The sequence below is a fragment of the Tenebrio molitor genome, chromosome 1 (assembly GCF_963966145.1).
Source record: "Tenebrio molitor chromosome 1, icTenMoli1.1, whole genome shotgun sequence".
Taxonomy (NCBI): domain Eukaryota; kingdom Metazoa; phylum Arthropoda; class Insecta; order Coleoptera; family Tenebrionidae; genus Tenebrio; species Tenebrio molitor.
Genome location: NC_091046.1, coordinates 18,764,550 through 18,783,727, shown reverse-complemented (window position 1 = coordinate 18,783,727; position 19,178 = coordinate 18,764,550). Strand labels below are relative to the sequence as shown.

At 35.4% G+C, this 19,178-nt stretch overlaps 1 protein-coding gene across 1 annotated transcript in view; it reads left to right on the top strand.

Moving 5' to 3' along the window:
- Window positions 1-19,178, top strand: part of LOC138128902 (heterogeneous nuclear ribonucleoprotein U-like protein 2) — a 44,919-nt gene that overhangs the window by 9,858 nt on the left and 15,883 nt on the right. The window contains exons 9-11 of the mRNA XM_069045138.1: window positions 4,558-4,686; window positions 5,464-5,632; window positions 8,943-9,119. Of these exons, the coding sequence (XP_068901239.1) occupies window positions 4,558-4,686; window positions 5,464-5,632; window positions 8,943-9,119 (475 nt within the window). The remainder of the gene's footprint in view (window positions 1-4,557; window positions 4,687-5,463; window positions 5,633-8,942; window positions 9,120-19,178) is intronic.

The window sequence follows — 19,178 nt, the reverse complement described above, 5'->3', positions numbered from 1 at the left end:
GATGAACTTGCAAAAGAAATTATAAACATTTGCAACAATATTAATCAAGAAGTGTTGCAAAATGTGTTTGAAAATAAAAAAAGACGGGTTCGTTTGTGTCTTGCGGAAAACGGACATCATTTTCAACATTTGTTGTAAAGCCTTTTATTATTAATTTTTCTGAACATTAAAGCCTTTAAAATTTATTAAACATTTCAAATATGTCGGGTTCTATTCTTTTTTCTAGCAGGCGTGCCCCTTTCTCATTCCAAACATCTACCCTTCAGTAATTGTTTTAACTACTTTGGCCACTCCACCTTTTACTTTTGTGTTGGTCTGTACCGCTATACACAAAACCATAATTTTCGCTGTACTCAGCGTTCGTTCCTTTTTGCTTGTTCTCACTCAGAACGGCTAAATCTATTTGATATCTTCTTTCTAGTTCGACTGAACTGGACCTCCCATGTACTTCACTCATTTCGTTCTTGGAAAACGTGTCTCTTTCTTGATCGGTATTCCATGAACATTCCAATTCCAATAACTAAAATTCATAAACCATTTATCGTTCAGGATCTGTTTTCGTTGTGATGCGTCCTGGTTTTGAGCATTATTGAATTTTAGCTATTGATATTTTTCACGATTACTCGTACCAGTGTCTTGATGGCTCAACCCCTAGCCTGAAGAGAAAATTATTTTTTAGGAGTTTCTTCCCTTAGTTTGGTTGTCTTTCCAGAACTTTAGAGTCCCGCCTACCCTTGTTTTGAATCCACTGATCTGCTCCTCTGCTCTCGTTTGCTTTTCTGACCATTCGTATGTTCATCTAGCAACCCTAAGCCCTTCTAGGGTGCTATCATCCGGACCAGATGAATCCTGTTTTTTTTTAGAGATGGTTCCTCCTCTAAACTTCATTCTTTTTCAACTTGGCATAAGACAGACTTGACTGAAATCAAATCTGCCTGAAATGGATAAGTCTATTTCACGCTTATCTACCACTTATACTACGGCCATCACTTTATTGGTAAAAGGGTAAAACATTGATGGCACTGACATTTGTTGTCAGATTACACTTACTTAACTTCAAATTTATTATAGTAGTGGTTACATTTGTATGAATCTAATTTCATGGCAAACCGCGATCACAGACATTTATAAACACCCTGTAGTATTTTTCTGGTTATACAGTGTGGAATAAAATGATTTACATCCAGTTACCTTTGGAATTTTTGCACATGTAAATTTTCCTGTACCGCTCTACTTTTTTTTTTCGAAGTACCGAACTATTAGTTCTGTCAATAAATGTCATCAATCGAATTGACAATTGTTACAATTTACTAAACTGAATTAACAAACGTTGGTGGCCACTTTCAACACTAGCTGTGACTTGCTTTTGTTAGCTCCTTTTTAATTTCAATCTCAACTTTGCATTCATATCATCCCTTCGCAATAAATCACATTTGGAATTTGGATATATATTTTGAGGTTAGGGTTTCTTTTTTTTTTTTTGTAGAGCGGCATTTCGTATTTTTACAAGGGTAATGCAGAGGTAACTAGATTTAAATCATTTTATTCCACACTGTAGTATTTCTGCTAGGATGTTCCCAATTGGGAAAACGAACTGCGTACTCCTGAGCAGTAACTGTGGCACTTTCATCACACCGTTCATATAAGACAAGCATATCAAAATATTCTGAAGAAGTAAACATTAGGCGTTTTTAATGACCTTTTTAGAATTTGCGTTTATAATACGTCTATAAACGTCAGTCAGTAGGAGTTGTTTATGGCTTTATAAAAGTACACTGTACTTTAATGAAATTTGTATCAACATTTCAGTAATAATACCAAAAAATTTCCAATATTAATGTTCAAACTCTACTTCTTAACATCTGTTGCAGATGTAGTTGCATCCGTTACCTTGAATTACCAATTATACGAAATCCATTAGAATTTGGAGATTTAATGTTTTTATTAAAAATTTTTAAAAAGGGTGCAAATTCTAAAAAATAACATCAAAAACCCGTTTTATAAGGGCATTGGCGCACTCGTCCCATAGAAAACTCCCCTACGGGTCGTTTTCTACACTTGGGACTCGTGCGCCAAATCAACCCTTATAAAACTTGTTCTTTGATATACTATTGTAATTGTCAGAAATAATTTATTATGACATAATATTCAATTATTATGTCTTTGCAACAATCAAATTTGTTTCGATAGTTACTAATACAGGGTTATTCTAAATGATTGTAGTCGAAGTAGGCCATGCCCATGTTATTACATTTTTGCCACTTTCATGTGAACTGTCAGTTTTGTCGCTGTCATTTTTCAGGTGAAAAGTGCGGTCGATGAGATTTTTATTTGTTTTTGTTAAATTAACGATTGAATCCAGAAATATTGAGTTGTTTTGCACCTAATTTAACTCCCGTGTGTGAACGGTGTGTACTCACTTATTCACATCATGTTGATGTTTTTTTATGTGGAGCGACAACCATAAATTTTACATTCAGTTTTCACGCCTACTTCGACTACAATCATTTAGAATAATCCTGTATAATTTTTTAAGGTAATTTTATATTTACACGCAATTGGTCAATTAACAACGTTCTTATTTTAAAATCCAATGAGGATGGATTTTTTAAAATATTTTTCCTATTATTCCCAGAAGATGATGATTTCACCGTATTATTTTGGTCCGCCAGTGTATGTATATGTGGGTAGAGTTCTGTTAGCGGCTGAAGGGTCATTTGGTGGCGGTTCAAATATCCAACCAATAGCAACCACTTTTATTTACGACTAAATGGACCCGGTCCAACCACAGAACGGTCGAACGAAGTAGCACATCCCCACCTAATGTGCCTTCACGAATCGACTGAAGTCTCCAACGGTATAAAAGATTTAATTCATTATTTCTGATTAGACCTTTATCAGAATAATTTATCTTCAATCTCAAATGAAAATTAATTACATAATACGGTGTGATCAAGAATGACAGTCTGTTGGTAACAATGAAATTTGGCAAATTTGAAATTTACCATTAAAGGTTCATTTTTGTAATAGCATAAACGCAATCGGCATAACCAAAAATGCTTTTAATGTCGTCTCAAGTTAAAAAATTCAATCAGTGCGAATTACGAGACAAGAAACACCAGTACTTTTCAATTGTTTCATTGCCAACAGACTCAGTCATTGTAGATCACGCTGTACAACATAAATTACGAAGTATGTGATTACACTCAACGGCAAAAAAAGCGAAACACTAACTGATTTTTCCTTCTGTAATACTATTACAGTTTCCCATAACGTGCGAGGTGGTGACATCTACCGATATTTTGTCTTTTTTCCGGTCGCAGAGTTTTGAGCGCTTGGCACGACTTGTTATTACGACCTGCTGTATTATAACCGGCCTGTTCAAAAGTGTAATTTGAGTGATCCCCGCAGAGCGCTAGTGTACGGGCGCTTTTTGGGGATATTATTCATCTTAAGTTTTTGTCACCGAGAGTTTTTCGCGTTCAAATGACATTCGAATTTAAAATCAAAAGTACAACAATACGATTGTATTCAGTATAGTTTTAGAAAGAAAATATGAACTTACTGTTCTCAATCTTAACTCTGAAACATATTTTTCCGCATTTTTATTCTTTAGAAGCGCCCGTACTGTGGCGCCCTCATCGGCGAAAATTGGCTCTTTCTCGGAAACAGTTTTGCAATGCTTTTTTAATGAAATGAACAGGCCGGTTATTATACAGCAGGTAGTGGTTATTACAATCAGCGCAGACGACAATAAAATGTATATAAAATGAACAGAATTTGAAAATGATGAGTGAACATTGTTCATTCATTAGTGGATTTTTACCCGAGGTGCATATACTACTTTTTGCACGATCCAACGATTTTGATTGAAAAAAGCCTAAAATTTGTAATTATTTTGTCTATTTATACTCTTACAAGTACAATTTAGATATATATATTTGTTTCATTACCAAAAATGTAATGTACACTTGCTTTCAAAACTTTCGCGTACACCTATTTTTCGCTGTTTTAAATCAGTGTTAAATCAGGGTTGTAATTAATCAATTCTGACATTTAAACTTTTGAAAAGCCAAAATGCCGCGACTGACTGAGCAAGATAAAGTTTTGCTGCTTTCCAAATTAGAAGAGGAGTGGTCCATAAGTAGGGTTGCTACTCATAATGGGCTAAATAAAAGCACTGTTCTACAGATAATAAGTAAAGAAGAGGTGGGAACAAGAAGGGACCGTGATTACAAGACCGATCTTAATTTTTTTTAATTGTTGTCAATGTCACCTTTAACCTAATCTCAAAATTACCCCTTCACACTGTTTAAATTTTGCAAAATCGTTGTTACTTGATTTTGAATGTGTACGCGAAAGTTTTGAAAGCAAGTGTACTTAAGTTGATTAATTATACTTTTAAATAAAATTTCTATTTTGTTCAAAAAAATAGTTAAGTAATTATTTATTAGAAAAATAATAGGTTTTTTGCCCACATTGACTAGTCATTTGTAGGAATTATTTAAAATCCTTAAAAAAAAAGAATGTGTATGATATTTGTAACTTGTATTCTAGGTGTCTGGTGATGCATTAAAAAGCAAATTCAAAGGAAGCTGGAATATTTTGTTGGACAAATTACAAAAATGTTTAAATAAACTTATAGAAATAGCTGCCTTACGTCGCAGAAACTACATCATTGATCAGGTAATTTATAAAAAACAGAAAGTACAATTCTACTTTAGTTAATATTTATTATTGATTTGATGAATTTCCAAAATTTGATTTTGGTAATTAATAACAAGTTGTAAATTCATCAATTTGTATTGTACAGTACGGCAAAGATGCTTCTATTTAAAGTAAGTACACCATGAGTCGAAAGCAACTTTAATAGAAGTGTAAGTATACTTAAATGGTAAAACCGTTGGCACTTTGATCAGCTTTTCATTAAGGTAACAATAAGGTGATTATGTTACTTGTTTTGTATTATATTGCAATTTAAGAAGGTTAGTACTATTCTTTGTTCAACAACACGTAAAGTTTTAAAGTACGGTGAGAAAGTCAAAAATTAATCTGAAATAAGAGTTAACTGTTTAAAATATATATTTATAAATAGCTTCAATTCGAAAATTTGATAACTTCAGAATGTTTTTTTTTTTTTTTTTCATTTTGATGGTGGGTTTTCTACTTCAAGTAAGGTATGTGCTAGTTAATAAGCGTTTGGAAAAAGAAACAATGATTGTTTATAACTTACAGAGCTATAATGCCACATGTATTTAAAGGAATTTTTTCAAGCTGCCAAAGCCTTTTGACGGCATAATAATTTACTTCCATTTAAAGGATGATCTAACTGTTAGCAGCCACTTTGTTATTTTATCACGCAGTTCGGCAAAGTGTCAGGAGTTTTTGGCCTGCTTGGCCCAAGTTAAAGCTACTTTAACTGCTATATTGAGAACATTACTATAATATTGAGCGTTGTGGCAGACAAACGTGTTCCCATCAGCCCAGCGCCGCAAATTGCGGCCATTTGAGGGCTTCAAGAGGCGTGCTGTCGTTGTTGTAGTAGGAGAGGAAGAACAGGCCAAACGGCAATCTTTGCAAGAGGCTCAGGACGGTAAAGACGTTCCCGATAGCTCCGTACTTGAAATGAAAGGTATATTTATTGATACGTAACTAATATTTGTTTTATTATTTGTGTATTCTTTTTGCACAATGAGTCATCCTTTTTTTAAGTGGATATATAGGTACACAAGGCGCGTAAATATTACATTTTTTTTTAAAGAGAACACCCATTGTTTCCGTTTTTATATTGATTTGTTCGTTTAGACTTCGTGATTAAAATGACTTAATTAATGGTTAGATAAAAATATGAATACAGAAATTAATTCAATTTTCTAAGTTAGGATTTGGAAATAACCAGCTGTATTTGTAAAGCAGCGAAACATAAATGAAAAAGCGAAAAACAGAAGCAACAACATATCTGCTTTTAAGTATGTAGTTTGTTTTGACAGAACGTAAAAGCATCAACAACTAAACACTATAGCTAAATGTTGTAATGTATTCTCGACAAGGTCTATATTTTTTTCAGATATCTACAAGGTGGATGTATAAAAATTAATGAAAAAATTACCTAATACATAATACAAAAAAATTTCAGTTATTGATCATTAGCTTGTCCATGATTACTCACATGGTTGTATTGTCTACAAGAATCAAAAAAGCCCATGTGAATTATCGGTGTAGAATATCAATTAGTTGGTGGTAAAGGTAATTTTAGAATATTTATTTATGATTTTTACCATACACCATTGAACTGTTGTAATTACTGTACTATAAAGTGGAACCAGTGAGTAACGTATCGGGGTAAAATTCATTGTACGTTTCTAGTTGTTAAAGCTAAAGTCAAAACGAAACATGACATCACGTGGTTTGTGCAGAAGACGAATGTAGGTCAGTTGAATCCAGCTTACGTATACGACAGTGGCGGAGTCAAAAATTTTCTTTTGTTTACGCTATAGAGGGTGTTGGAGGAATGTTATGAAGATGAAGATAGTTTTTATTATTCTATTAAAGGTTTTACAACAAAAGTAGATGACCTCGGTGTAGAATTTCTTTCATCAGGTGAAGAAAATTGAGTTTTGGTTAAGTTTTGCCCTTAAACTGACGACTGTATGATACGCCCCTGTCAGCGAGCGCGCATCCTAAGCTCCACCCTGTCATGTTTCGTTTTGACTTGAGCTCTATCTAGAATTGTTTCCATATTTGATACTTAAAACAAATATACTGTTAGAATCGTCTTTGTATAAAATTGGAATCTGCGATGAAGTCTACTTCAGTGTACATATTTCCAGTCAGCAAATTAGTGAAAGAAACAACGCGAAACAACTCAATGGGGCAATGTCAACTCATGTTAGAAAATAATGAGAAAAATAATTAAAACATTCTATACCTAATAGATTTGAAGATATGGGGGCTCAAAAGGTGCAGCTTTGATCTCATTTATTTTAAATATTAAAAAAGATTTTTACTATTTGTCTTTTACTAGCCAGTGGCATAATAATTCTGAATGATTGTGATCAGGTTTGGAATTATTTACTTCATTATTTCCAGCATTTCCAAGAAGTGATTTTTACATACGTCGGTTTTATCTCAAATAACGTATGGCAACATGGCTTTGATTTTTCTTTAGTATTTCCATGGATACAACTGGGTGCCCCAAAATTCGCGGAACAACTCAATGAGGCAATGTCAACTCATGTTAGAAAATAATGAGAAAAATAATTAAAAAATTCTATACCTCTTAAATTTGAAGATATATGGGCTCAAAAGGTGCAGCTTTGATCTCATTTATTTTTAAAATAAATGAGATATTAAAAAAGATTTTGACTATTTGTCTTTTACTAGGCAGTGACCTAATAATTCTGAACGATTGTGATCAGGTTTGCAATTATTTTCTTGATTATTGCCAGCATTTCCAAGTAGTTATTTTATGTTCGTTTTACCTCAAATAGCGTGCGGCAAACAAGGCTTTGATTTTTCCCTCTCATTTCCATGGATACAACAAAAATGAAATATTTGCAGACTATTGGGATGCATATAAAAAGCTTATATTAATAACATAATAATAGAATGTTTTTAAATGTTGCCACATTTAGTGTAACGAATAGGTCCATATCTTCTACAAAAAAGATTTTTTTTTCAAACATTTTTACCTGATATAATGACTACTTAACAAGGTGGTACTACTACGTTCTTCCGCGAATTTTGGGGCACCCAGTAGTGAACTAATTAATGAACGGCTTTGTCACTTCATCGGGGTTGTTCACTATTCAGAGGTTAGGTAAAAATACTCAACATTGTGTTTATTACATTAAAACAATTTAATATTTCAAGCTATAAAGTACGTACAGTAATTATAGAATAAAATAAAGAAACCTAAATTCTGAAAAAAATATATGATAGAAAATAAACGATGTAAAGGTTATTTTTAGTTTAGCAGAAAACCGTCGCTTTTACGAAAATTATAATGTGGATACTGTGAAATTAACACTCGATGCAATCATGATGTCATTGCATTACGCATTGGGTGAAGTCCCTGTGTACATTTTATGCAATTCACTCTAGCGAGGCACAATTTGTTCACTATTTAGAGGTTAATGTTAATATTTTTGTGTTCATTGCAGTGGATAGTTCACTATATCGAGACTCTACTGTATTTCAAAACTATGTATTAGGATACATCGAATATTTCTAAATGTTGCCACATTTACTGTAACAAACATCTTCTACAAAAAAGAAGACTAATTTTTTTAAACATTTTTACCTGATGTTTTAATGACAAGTTGACAACGTACTGCTAAGTTGTTTCGCGAATTTTGGGACACCCATTATAGTTGTAACATCAAGAGGCTGTGTAATAAAAATAGAATCTGCATTTGTTTTTATATGTATAGTAAGTATTAATATGTACATTTTGGACTTACCTCCAACTGGAAAAAATTTTGTTGGGCGGTGGGCAGTAAATTAAATTAAATGACAGCAGTTGGATTTATTTGTTCTAGACGTTGATTAAAATTAAATTTTTTTGTTAAACGATGATTATGACCAATAATTTCAGATGGAAAATAATAAGCTAATATGTAGGAGTATTAGCGTACATTAATTTAGTTTGGATTTTATAAATATTTTTTTATAATTGACGCAAACAGTGGGAGTTTGTTCGTTATTTCAATGTCTAAACACGTTTTCAGTTATTTTCTTGATGTGATTTATTTACAAGAAGTTCGATTTAAGTTGCGATACTCTTTCTTTAGTTTAATAAAACAGTAATTAAAAAAAAAAAACGATGACCATTCCGTACAATAGCAAAAGACGATTGTACATAAAGTCTGATATTCTTAACAATATCGACTTTTTGCAGTCTAACACATTGTGATTTTGTTTAACACTGCTTCAAATTTTAGCAAACATGAGCTTGCCACAGAAGGGGGATTGGATCGATGAAGTGGTCTATGCTGGCGTTCCCGAAGAAGAAGCTAAAGCACTAGTGCAGAAATATAATGCACACGGTCGCGAAGCAGGTTATGGTGTTCAAAGAAGATTTGGTCATCGCGATGATCGTCACAGGTGGCAAAATAGACGTAAGCGTTTTTGGGGAATTGACATTTATCACTAAAATGAGAGATGAAATATTATTTTGTTTTGGAGCCACCACGAATAGCATACGAAGTACAGGTAGACTTCGCCATTACGAAAAAACTAGGTTATCGTAAAGTGAATTATTGCCTTTTTTTATTTGTTGACGCGTGAACTGTACTGCAATCGCCATGTGCGGACAGGTTTCGCTTAGTAATAGACTTTTTGAGGATTTGTTTACAAAACGGTTTTAAGTTGGAATCATACTTTTGTATCCGACGGTGGCTTTACTTACAGGAGGGTTTAGCGATATGAGGATTGTTGACGTCCTTACTTAAACTACAATTATACAAGCCAGGAAACCGAATGCAAATTTCCATTACATATTAGTTATTTACGATACAAGTATCAATCTGATGTAAATGACCCAAATATATGTAACACAAAAATCAAGGTAGTAGTCTGGAACCATTGCGACGATGCAGGCGAAGAAAGTATTTTCTCGGTCATCGATATTTCAGTAAATGCGGCTATTGCAACTTTGATACCAGTGACTTCACTTGTACGGGGTCATTATAAATGTTTGTAACAACTAGTAGGCGTAGCGGCGCACCTAAAGCATAGCGCACAGCCACCTACAGGTCGACCAGAACAGCTTGGCGAGTGACGCAGTGGACTGAAATCCCTCCCACTAGCGGAGCGCACTTGTCTGTTGGGTCTGGAAGTGTTTAGATCGTGTACAAACGAGCGAAAATCAGCGCTTCAAGCTTCAAGTGAACAGCATGTCCGGGCTGTTTTGAGCAGATTTGCTTCATTGAATGTACCGTACCTACAACCATAGCCATATCCTTGTCTTACAGAGACTCGCTCGTTTCCTCTTGTGCGCATCTCAGACGCCAAGCTATTCTGGTCAAGCTGTACGATGGTACAATCATTTATAATGACCCCACTTGCACTAACTAGTGCTGTGAAGTATATTATTACGGCAAAGTTGGCGTTGAATAGTCGATTGTGAAGGCATCAGCTGTTTGAATCTTACCTCAGTTTTTGCGTTGTTTGTGTGTTTTCGTGCCTTCGGCCGGAATTGCGTAGTTTGTAGATCCCGAAATCGTCCAGAAACACATACGTTGCCGGCCTAGTCCGGCAAAACGTAGGGATTTTGAGTTGTCATCGGTTTCGGTTGGCATGTGTTATCAGAATTCTGTCAAGCGCGTAGAGGGATATGGAGGGAGCACTGCCTATGCTGGCAAGGAAGCGGCACCTTTTATGACGCCTTTTAAAATGACCGCCAGTACTTCGTGAAATTTCGTGACGAGGGTCGTTGGGCATCAGATGCTTCATAGGCGTCGGTGTTCCGTCATTTTCTGGGATTTGGTTTTTTACACGTGAACCGGTTGGTGAATCGTCTTTATACACTGCCCGCCAAAATTATCGCATAATTTCAAAACTCGTGTTTTTGAGCCAAAATTTATTTCCAGTTACAACATTTCGAACTGTAAAGTATTAAAGAAGTAGATTTGTAAAAGTAAACACTACAATAATTAGAACACAACAAAGAAATGAAGAAAACAAAAAAATAAAACAATTCAAATTCGGAGAAAACTAAGAAATTTTACATTTAATAGTGCGTGTTGGCACCCCGTGTCTTTATTTCAGCTGCACGACATTATCTGATGCTTAAAATGAGGTTTTGTATAAGTCTTTGCTTAATTTCTTCTCAAACTTGAGTTAGATCCAAAGACAGCTGATGAAGAGTTGTTGGTGGATTTGGTAACCTTCTAACTCTTTTATCTGTAGGATCCCACAATTACTCGACGAGGTTTAGGTCCGAACTCCTTGCTGGCCATTGCATTTGCCCAATTTCGACCTCACGGAAATAATGCTGCACTATTCCCGCAACGTGCGATCGACCATTATTATGCATAAAAATAAAGTCATCCCAATAAATGGTCGGAATGGGACAATATGAGGTTCCAGAATATTGGTAATGTACATCGCCGCATTTCGGTTTCCTCTTTCTAGCACCACCAACTCTGTGGGAGCGTCGAAAGTGACACATGCTCAAACCATAACGGAACCTCTTCCAAAATTGACTTTCGGGATAATGTTACATTGAGCATATCGCTCTCCTGAGCATCGGTTCACCCGCACACATCTGTCACTGTGATCCAGGCAAAACCTGGACGCGTCAGAGAACATTACTAACCTCCATTGATCCAATTCCCAATCAACGTGATTTTGGGCAAACAGCAATCGTACTCTTCGGCGAGCCGCTGTCAACTATGGGCCCCTTGCTGGTATCCTGGGCCTTAAATCGTGTTCAGCAAGTCTTCTTCTAACAGTATTTGCACTAATTTGGAACTGATATCTTCCTAAAGTCATAACTTGCAAAGCTGGAGCAGTCAGAGTCCTGTGTCTCAACGACTGTAAAAGCAGAAAACGATCCGATTGAGCTGTTGTTGTTCGTCTGCGTCCTTGTCCAGGTCTCAAGAGTATTCTCCTGTCTCGTGGAAACAACGCAAAACTCTAGATACCGTTGACTGGTGCAGATCAAGACCGTTTGCAATATGTCATCGATTAATACCGTCTTCGACTAGTACAACAATTTGTGCACATCGTTCGGCTGTTGTATTTCAACTTAAACGTTCGTAGGGATTAATTTTCGAAATTTATGACTGAAGGAACCAAAACTTCTGACTAACCGTCTCTCAAATCCACAATCAAAATGCTTTACGAAATTGACCAATAACACTAATACAGACTTTTCATGATAAACAACTTTAGAAGTTATCAGCATGGCGATTTTTGCTACTAAACAAAAGAAATACGATAAAACAAGAGATTCACACATAAGGAAATCGCAGAAGAAGTAAAATACAAAAAACTACGGTTCATTTTTACTTTATGCGATAATTTTGGCGGGCAGTGTATTTTCTCAGTTGTATAATTCTGTTCCGTTTTTATTTTGAACTAAATATTTACGGTCGTCTTCCTACAATTCCTACAAAAATTGTCCCCAGAAAAAAAGTTAAAAGGGACGCCACTGGAAAGATGAAATATCTGCATTAACTTCGGTTTCGCTCGGCTCATCTGGACACCTTTTATTAGGTCTACAGAAAAGCGCGGTCGTACCACTTTTTTGAACAGTGCTCCCTCCATATCCCTCTACGGTCAAGCGTCAATGTTAATTTTGTGCATGGCTCGTTAAAAATGTTTTTCTATTTACAATAACGTACAAATTACAAAGAAGCAATATTTAACTAAAATTAATTAATTAAAATTACGTTTTAAGTGTTTTGATTGTTTTGAGCCATTTCTTGAATATGGGCTGGTGTATCCATTACACCAAATGTTTCAGGAAAATGTCAAAAAAAAAATTAAATTTAATAAATGTCAAGAAACAAGAGCGATGTTGATTTTACATTTTAAATGTTTGTGTTGCTAACACAAAAAAAGTCCCTAATACCAATTATTATAATAGGTGCTTTAACTTTTATTTTACATAAATCCGCAGAAGTCGGCACAAAAATTTTTGTGTATCACACGTCCAGAAACTATTTTGCGAGCATTCGTAGTTGCAATACTCGTCTGCGACTCGTACAGCAAACCGTACTCATGCTCGCAAACGTGCAGTTTCTGGCCTTGTGATACAAATAACCATTACACGATTGGTGCGTTCACAATCGAGTTTTCAACTTTGAGGATAAATTTAAGTGAACGTACGACATGTACAGTCCAGTCGATGCAGTGGCGTAAGAACAAAGAATTACGTTGAGGATCTAAGTTTCTCTTAAGCTGTTTGCATTTCCAGTTAATTGTCTACCTGTGTATAAATGACAGGCTTGCGTTTATGGTTACATAGTTCTTGAACATTTCTTTAAACTAAGTCATAAAGCGATAAGACTCTGCCACTGGGACTTTTTGGGCTTCCATCACGCATCCAAGTCGCTCGCGATCCGTGAACTGTATGTTGGTATCATGCGTTCAAATGAAATCCTGGGCTGAGTAGGCGTTGGAAATAGTAAACCGTTTAGAACAATGTAAAGTTTGAATTTCTCGGCTTTTGACACGAATGACATTTGTTTATGTTTAATCGGCACATAATTGAACATGTTTGTTTTCAGCAAGGGTGCTCTTAGATATTTGCTTGGAGAATAGGAATCGTTAGTTATTTTATTTTTAATCTAAAACATTGTAAAGAAAGAAAATAGAAAGATTTTTGTGTTTCTAAATTTTAGGTTAGCTGTCAACATGGTTCACTTAATTTACACTTTAAAAAAGCACAAAAATTGATGGTTTCCAACGCGTTCCCAGCGCAGGATTCCATTTAAACGCGCGATAGATAATACAGGGTGATCAAGAAGGACTGTTTGAGTGGCTCATGCTGAATTTTATTTTTAAATGGTAAAACTGGAGTGACGTTCGGTTGTTGACGGGTTGACGACACTGACAGCCGCATCATTCACAAGTAACATTTGACAGATTTTCCAGAAATTTTTGTCACTTGCGGTGTATTTCAACAACATTGCATGCAGGGAATGTAATGAACCAAAAGCCAACTGATAGACTAGTATCGGGTGTTTTTTTAAATTTCACCTCGTATTAGGCGTTGAAGAGTCGATTGTGAACGCACCACTCGTGTAAAAACGTAAGATAAACAGCTGATCCGTGATCCGTAATCCGTATACTCTCGTGTCAAAAATAAATTACTCCCTAGAATTCGAACTTTTAGGGAAATAACGTTTTTCATGTTGTGTGTAACTAGAATTTTCAAAAGTTATTTTGAATGCCTAAGATTGGTTACTTTGAATTGAGAGATTAAATCCAAATAAATATGCCGCCAACCAAAATTGATTGTGAAACGAAAAATCATCTATCACTTAGCGAGAAATTAGTCATTTGCAACTGTTACAATTAATTTGCTGTCTTACATTTTTGGGATATCTTTTGTTTGTCACCAGAAACCACATAGCCTCCAACCTAACCAAATTTATGGCAACCTAGTAACGAACATCCCTAAATCCTAGGGAGTAATTAATTTTTGACACGAGAGTATACTCCATTCTTTATCTTGGTGAGTGGTCGATGCGATCAAGCAAGCCATGGGTAGCTTTGTAAGTTTTACTTTTTCCACCAAATTTGTGTGTGGTGTAAGTCAAATATTAACTGTCATCGCTGTCATTCAGATTCAGAATCTTCGTCAAGCATTCATCTCCAAATCTCACAATCTTTTGTCGCGAAATGTAAATATATAAGCCGTACACATCGATTCTTAAAATTTAACCGTTCCCGATATGAAAATTATCGGCCGTCGTCGGCTCGTCGGTCAATCCGACCGAACATTATTCCCGTCCCGTGCCGGGCAAAATTGCAAAGAAGTTTGGATTTGAGAAATTAACCGGATTCTTAAACCATAAACCGGACCAAATTTGACCGGAAAGTGTGTGGCCGGTCTACTACATTTTGAAATTCCCAAGTAAGTTATTAAAATTTTAGAAAAGATGCAATGTGAAGATGATACGTTTGAGGTTATATCTCGGTGTCGGTGCGTGTGAATCATGATCATAAGCAATTTAACCTGGAAAATAATAAATAGAAAGGCTTTGCGGCGTCTCTGTAAGTACATTATTGTAATATTTGAATATTTTTCAACAACTACCAACGCACTTTTTCATTGGAACTTTCAAAAATCCCTAAATTCAACTTGATGGCTGAAAATTTCCCAAAGACTACTCACCAAGATAAAGAATAGAGTATAGTGCATTCACAATCGACTCTTCAACGCCTACTGTCAGGTGAAATTTAAAACACCTCATATTTGAGGTTTAATTTCTTTTTGCCGTTAATTTCTATTCTCTATTCTCATAACCTACCATTTTGTCGCTGATTGGTGCGATTCTGTTTTAAAATTTACCAATATTGCTATACAGGGTCTATCAGAACTGGCGGACCAAAATAATACGGTGAATAATAGGAAAAATGTTCAAAAAAATCTATCTTAAATAGTGATTAGGAAAGAAGCAATTTAAACTGACCAATCCTGTTGTTGATGTTAAGTTACGTATAAATTAGTTTTCCTGCTTTATTTGTAATTATGGATGCATTTCAAATGATGCATATGCATTGTTGGGTATCCGCATTGTTTGTCCAATGACGGACGTTTTTAGGTTATAGTATTTCTACTAGGATGTTCCCTATTGGGAAAACGAACTGCGTACTCCTGAGCAGCAACTGTGGCACTCTCATCACACGGTCCATGTAAGACAAGCATATCAAAATATTCTGAAGAAGTAAACATTAAGCGTTTTTAATGACTTTTGTAATTGTCAGAAATAATTTATTATTTAAGGTAATTTTATATCTACACGCGATTGGTCAATTAACAACGTTCTTATTTTAAAATTCAATGAGGATGGATTTTTTAAAATATTTTTCCTGTTATTCACAGAAGATGATGATTTCACTGTATTATTTTGGTCCGCCAGTTCTGATAGACCCTGTATAACAAGGTTGTAGTTGCTATGATATGAAGCTGTTGATTGGTTGGATCTATGCAAACTCAATGTTGTTCAATAACAATATTGCTAAATTTTGAAACAGAATCGCACTAAAAATTTGTCAAATAAACCAGCAAAGCATACGATTGCAGTGTTCGAAATAGCCTAATAAAAAAGTTCTTAATTGTATTTCCTAAGACCTTCTAAATAGTCGACTCTTGGCCCTCTCCGGCCTGTTCATTTGAACAAAATATCATTATGTACTTTGTAAGCCGTTTGGCGCTAGCGAACGGGCGATTTGAGTTCGGAACCACGCGGTTTGAAACTTGGCATTCTGTCACCGTGTTGTCACCAGCTGTTATTTTGACGGGTAAAGACATGATTACTACATTTTAGTCGAAATTTTCGGATAGTTAAGTATGTATATTAATTGCATAGATAATCGTTCCTAATATACATATTCTTAAATACACGGAATTCAGTACTTGTTAATACGCACAACATTGGAAGTAGACGAAGGAAAAGAAAATGAAGATTTAAGCAAGCAAAGGACTGTTTGCGGAGACAGGGAATGTTTCAATCGGGATCGGTACATTACCAGCACTATTGGAAAGGGTTGCCTACAAAATTATGTCAGTGAAGAATATTTTTAAAATACATTTTAAATTATATATGCAACTCTATTACTGATTAAAAGATTTTTGAAATCCCCACCTGGGCAAATATTTTTAAACTTTCAAGCCAGCGATTCCGTAGAATATTGTCTGAAGGCAATTCATGAATGTTTTGTCTTTTTATAATCTTTGCACGTCTCCAAACAGCATTTTACGTGTTATCTTTTTGACATTTAACGTTTCGTGCCAATTTCGGCGCCTGCAAAGTAGCGCCAAACTGCGAACGCCGTAAACTGGCAAATGAACAGGCGGGAGAGAGCCAAGAGTCTCGACTATTTAGAAGGTCGTGATATTTCCAGTTCAAATAGTTCTTCTTGATCACCCTTGTAGTACCTATATTACGTAATGAGAGTTATAAGAAGCATGTTATGGACGAATGATTACGTAGTAAGTAGGGGCCGTTCAAAAATTACGTAACGCTTGAAAGGGGGGGAGGGGTCTCCTTAAAGCGTTATTTTTTGTTACATAGGGGAGGGGAGGGTGGTGGTTCCTACGTTAAATAACGCATAAACCTGACGCAATTTTGCAACCCGAGAAAAAATGAGTTGGTTTTAGTCATGGGTTTTCGTCAGTTTTCATTATTCATTTTTTTATTTAAAATTAAATTGCGTTTTTTTGGGTGGTGGTGGGGGGGTTTATATGGCTCAATTGTTACGTAATTTTAAAGGGGGACTACGTAAAGTGTTACAGAAAGTGACGAAGGGAGGGGGGAGGGGGTTCAAAACGGTGAAAAAATGCGTTACGTAATTTTTGAACGGTCCCAGAGTTATAAAAAGCATATTATGGACGAGTGTGAAGTTTATAAATCTACGACTGTATAAGTCGAGTCTACTATAGTTTTTATACGACCACACTCATTTCGATCAAATAAAAAAGAAACCTTTTAAGTTTTCAAATCAGTACTGCCGTAAAAACCGTTGTTGTCATACCGTTTGACAGCGCTGTCTTATCTAATAATGAAACAGCTCGAAATTAGAATCTGAAGAATCAAGACGCACTATTGAATAACAAAATACATTCAAAGGACATTTATTTGAAACATGGAAACATACACCAAACACCAACGTAAGTACCGTATGTTTCAAAAAATTTCTGGTCAAGTAGGTCATGAAAAACAAAAGTCTTAAAAACGTATGGCTTAGCTTGCCAAATAATAATTAAACTGTCGAAGACGTCATTAATCACCATAATAATTTTGTTCACAAAATTTATCTGTGAAAATGGTTTTCATTCTCCCCCCCTACGAAAGTGTAATTTTCTATTTTGATAAGGCAATCGAAAGCGAAGGTAAAACATGCTAGGTCATCGGTTACTAGGTATGGAAAAACTTTCGGGCCCTGGACGACAAATAAGGAAAAATGTCAAAAACATCATTCGTTGCACACCATTTAATGAAATTTTCATAACCTTGATTGAACATACTGGTCTTTGGATTTGTCCGGCAACACATTTCTGCACGCAATATATTTTTATAAGTATGCAGCTGCTTCAATGAAATTCATTTTAAACTGACCTGACCAAGTATTCAACGATATTTGATAAATGTCATAAAATAATATTTTTGTATTTGTTACTAAAGTAACGTTAACAACAAGCTGCTACTAATTTTATTATAATCAGTGAATAATTGTATTTTATTAAAAATGGCGAGGGGAGAATGAAAAGTTTAACGCTGCGAAAGCTCTTTCAGGTGCTCGGAGTTTTAAATCACCTCGGCCACGCTACGCTTCGCCTTGGCAATTTAAAAACACCTGGCACCTAAAAGTAAACTTTCGCAGCTTGTAATGTAAATAACTATTTTACTCCTGAACAACAGATACTCATGATTGAATCTTATTTTCGCAATGGTCACACAGTTCACACTTTTCGAGGAAGTGGCAGTGCTCGACCTAAGGTTCGTACTGAGGAAAATATTGACACTGTCCAACGTCAAATGGAAGTCAAACGCCAAATACTCTCGAGCAGCTGTCGCAGCAGACTGAGCTAACAGTGTCAACTTGCCAAAGAATTGTTCAAAAGGATCTTGAAGATTCAATAATCGCTGAAAGGTACTGGAACGGAATTCATCTCTTTCTCGCAAGTTATAATTGTATAAATCTATATCGTTTTATATTTAATTTAATCACGATTTTAGTTAACGGCAACTTTAATAACGGTGTCGTGATACGGCCCAATATTATTAATTGTTTTTTTATTTATTGTTATTACATTACTTGTTTACACATATTGCGCGGATTAATTTGTTTTTGTTGATCTGGGTACATAACTCATAACCCAACTTTAACCTGTTGCGTATCTTATACGAGGTTAACGAACGGCGGGATAGAAGGATAGAACGGCGCGGCGGGAGTGTTAATTCCTAACACTAATTTTCGTAGAATCAATCAAAGAACCGTTCTCAAGTTTTCCGGAAATTGTCATTTTATGACAGTTCGTTCAAAACAATTATGGTGATTCAAAATAATTATGGTGATAAACACATTTTCGCCTGAATTATTCAAGTTACGCCATACGTTTTTAATGCTTGTGTTTTTCAATGCCTACTTAACCAGAAATTTTTTGAAACATACTTTAGAAACACGCTTGTACGGTAGGTAGATTGTACAAGGTGTATTGACAGCGGTGACTGCTGAAAAAAAATACCTCTTTTACGTCAGTTTGTTTATGCATATGTGACGATCACAATACAGTAGAGTGCATACACTTTAAGAACAATACGAGTACACCAATAATGTTGCGCGGGAGACGGAACTACGTTCGTCGAGTTAATTTTCAAACTTTGGGGGTAGAGACCATTTCATCTAAGAAGTACATGATGACTCATCGAAATCTGACCGTACGACGCTAGTCAGCTGATGATCAGTGCCGTAGAAACATTCGATTAGCTGAAGAG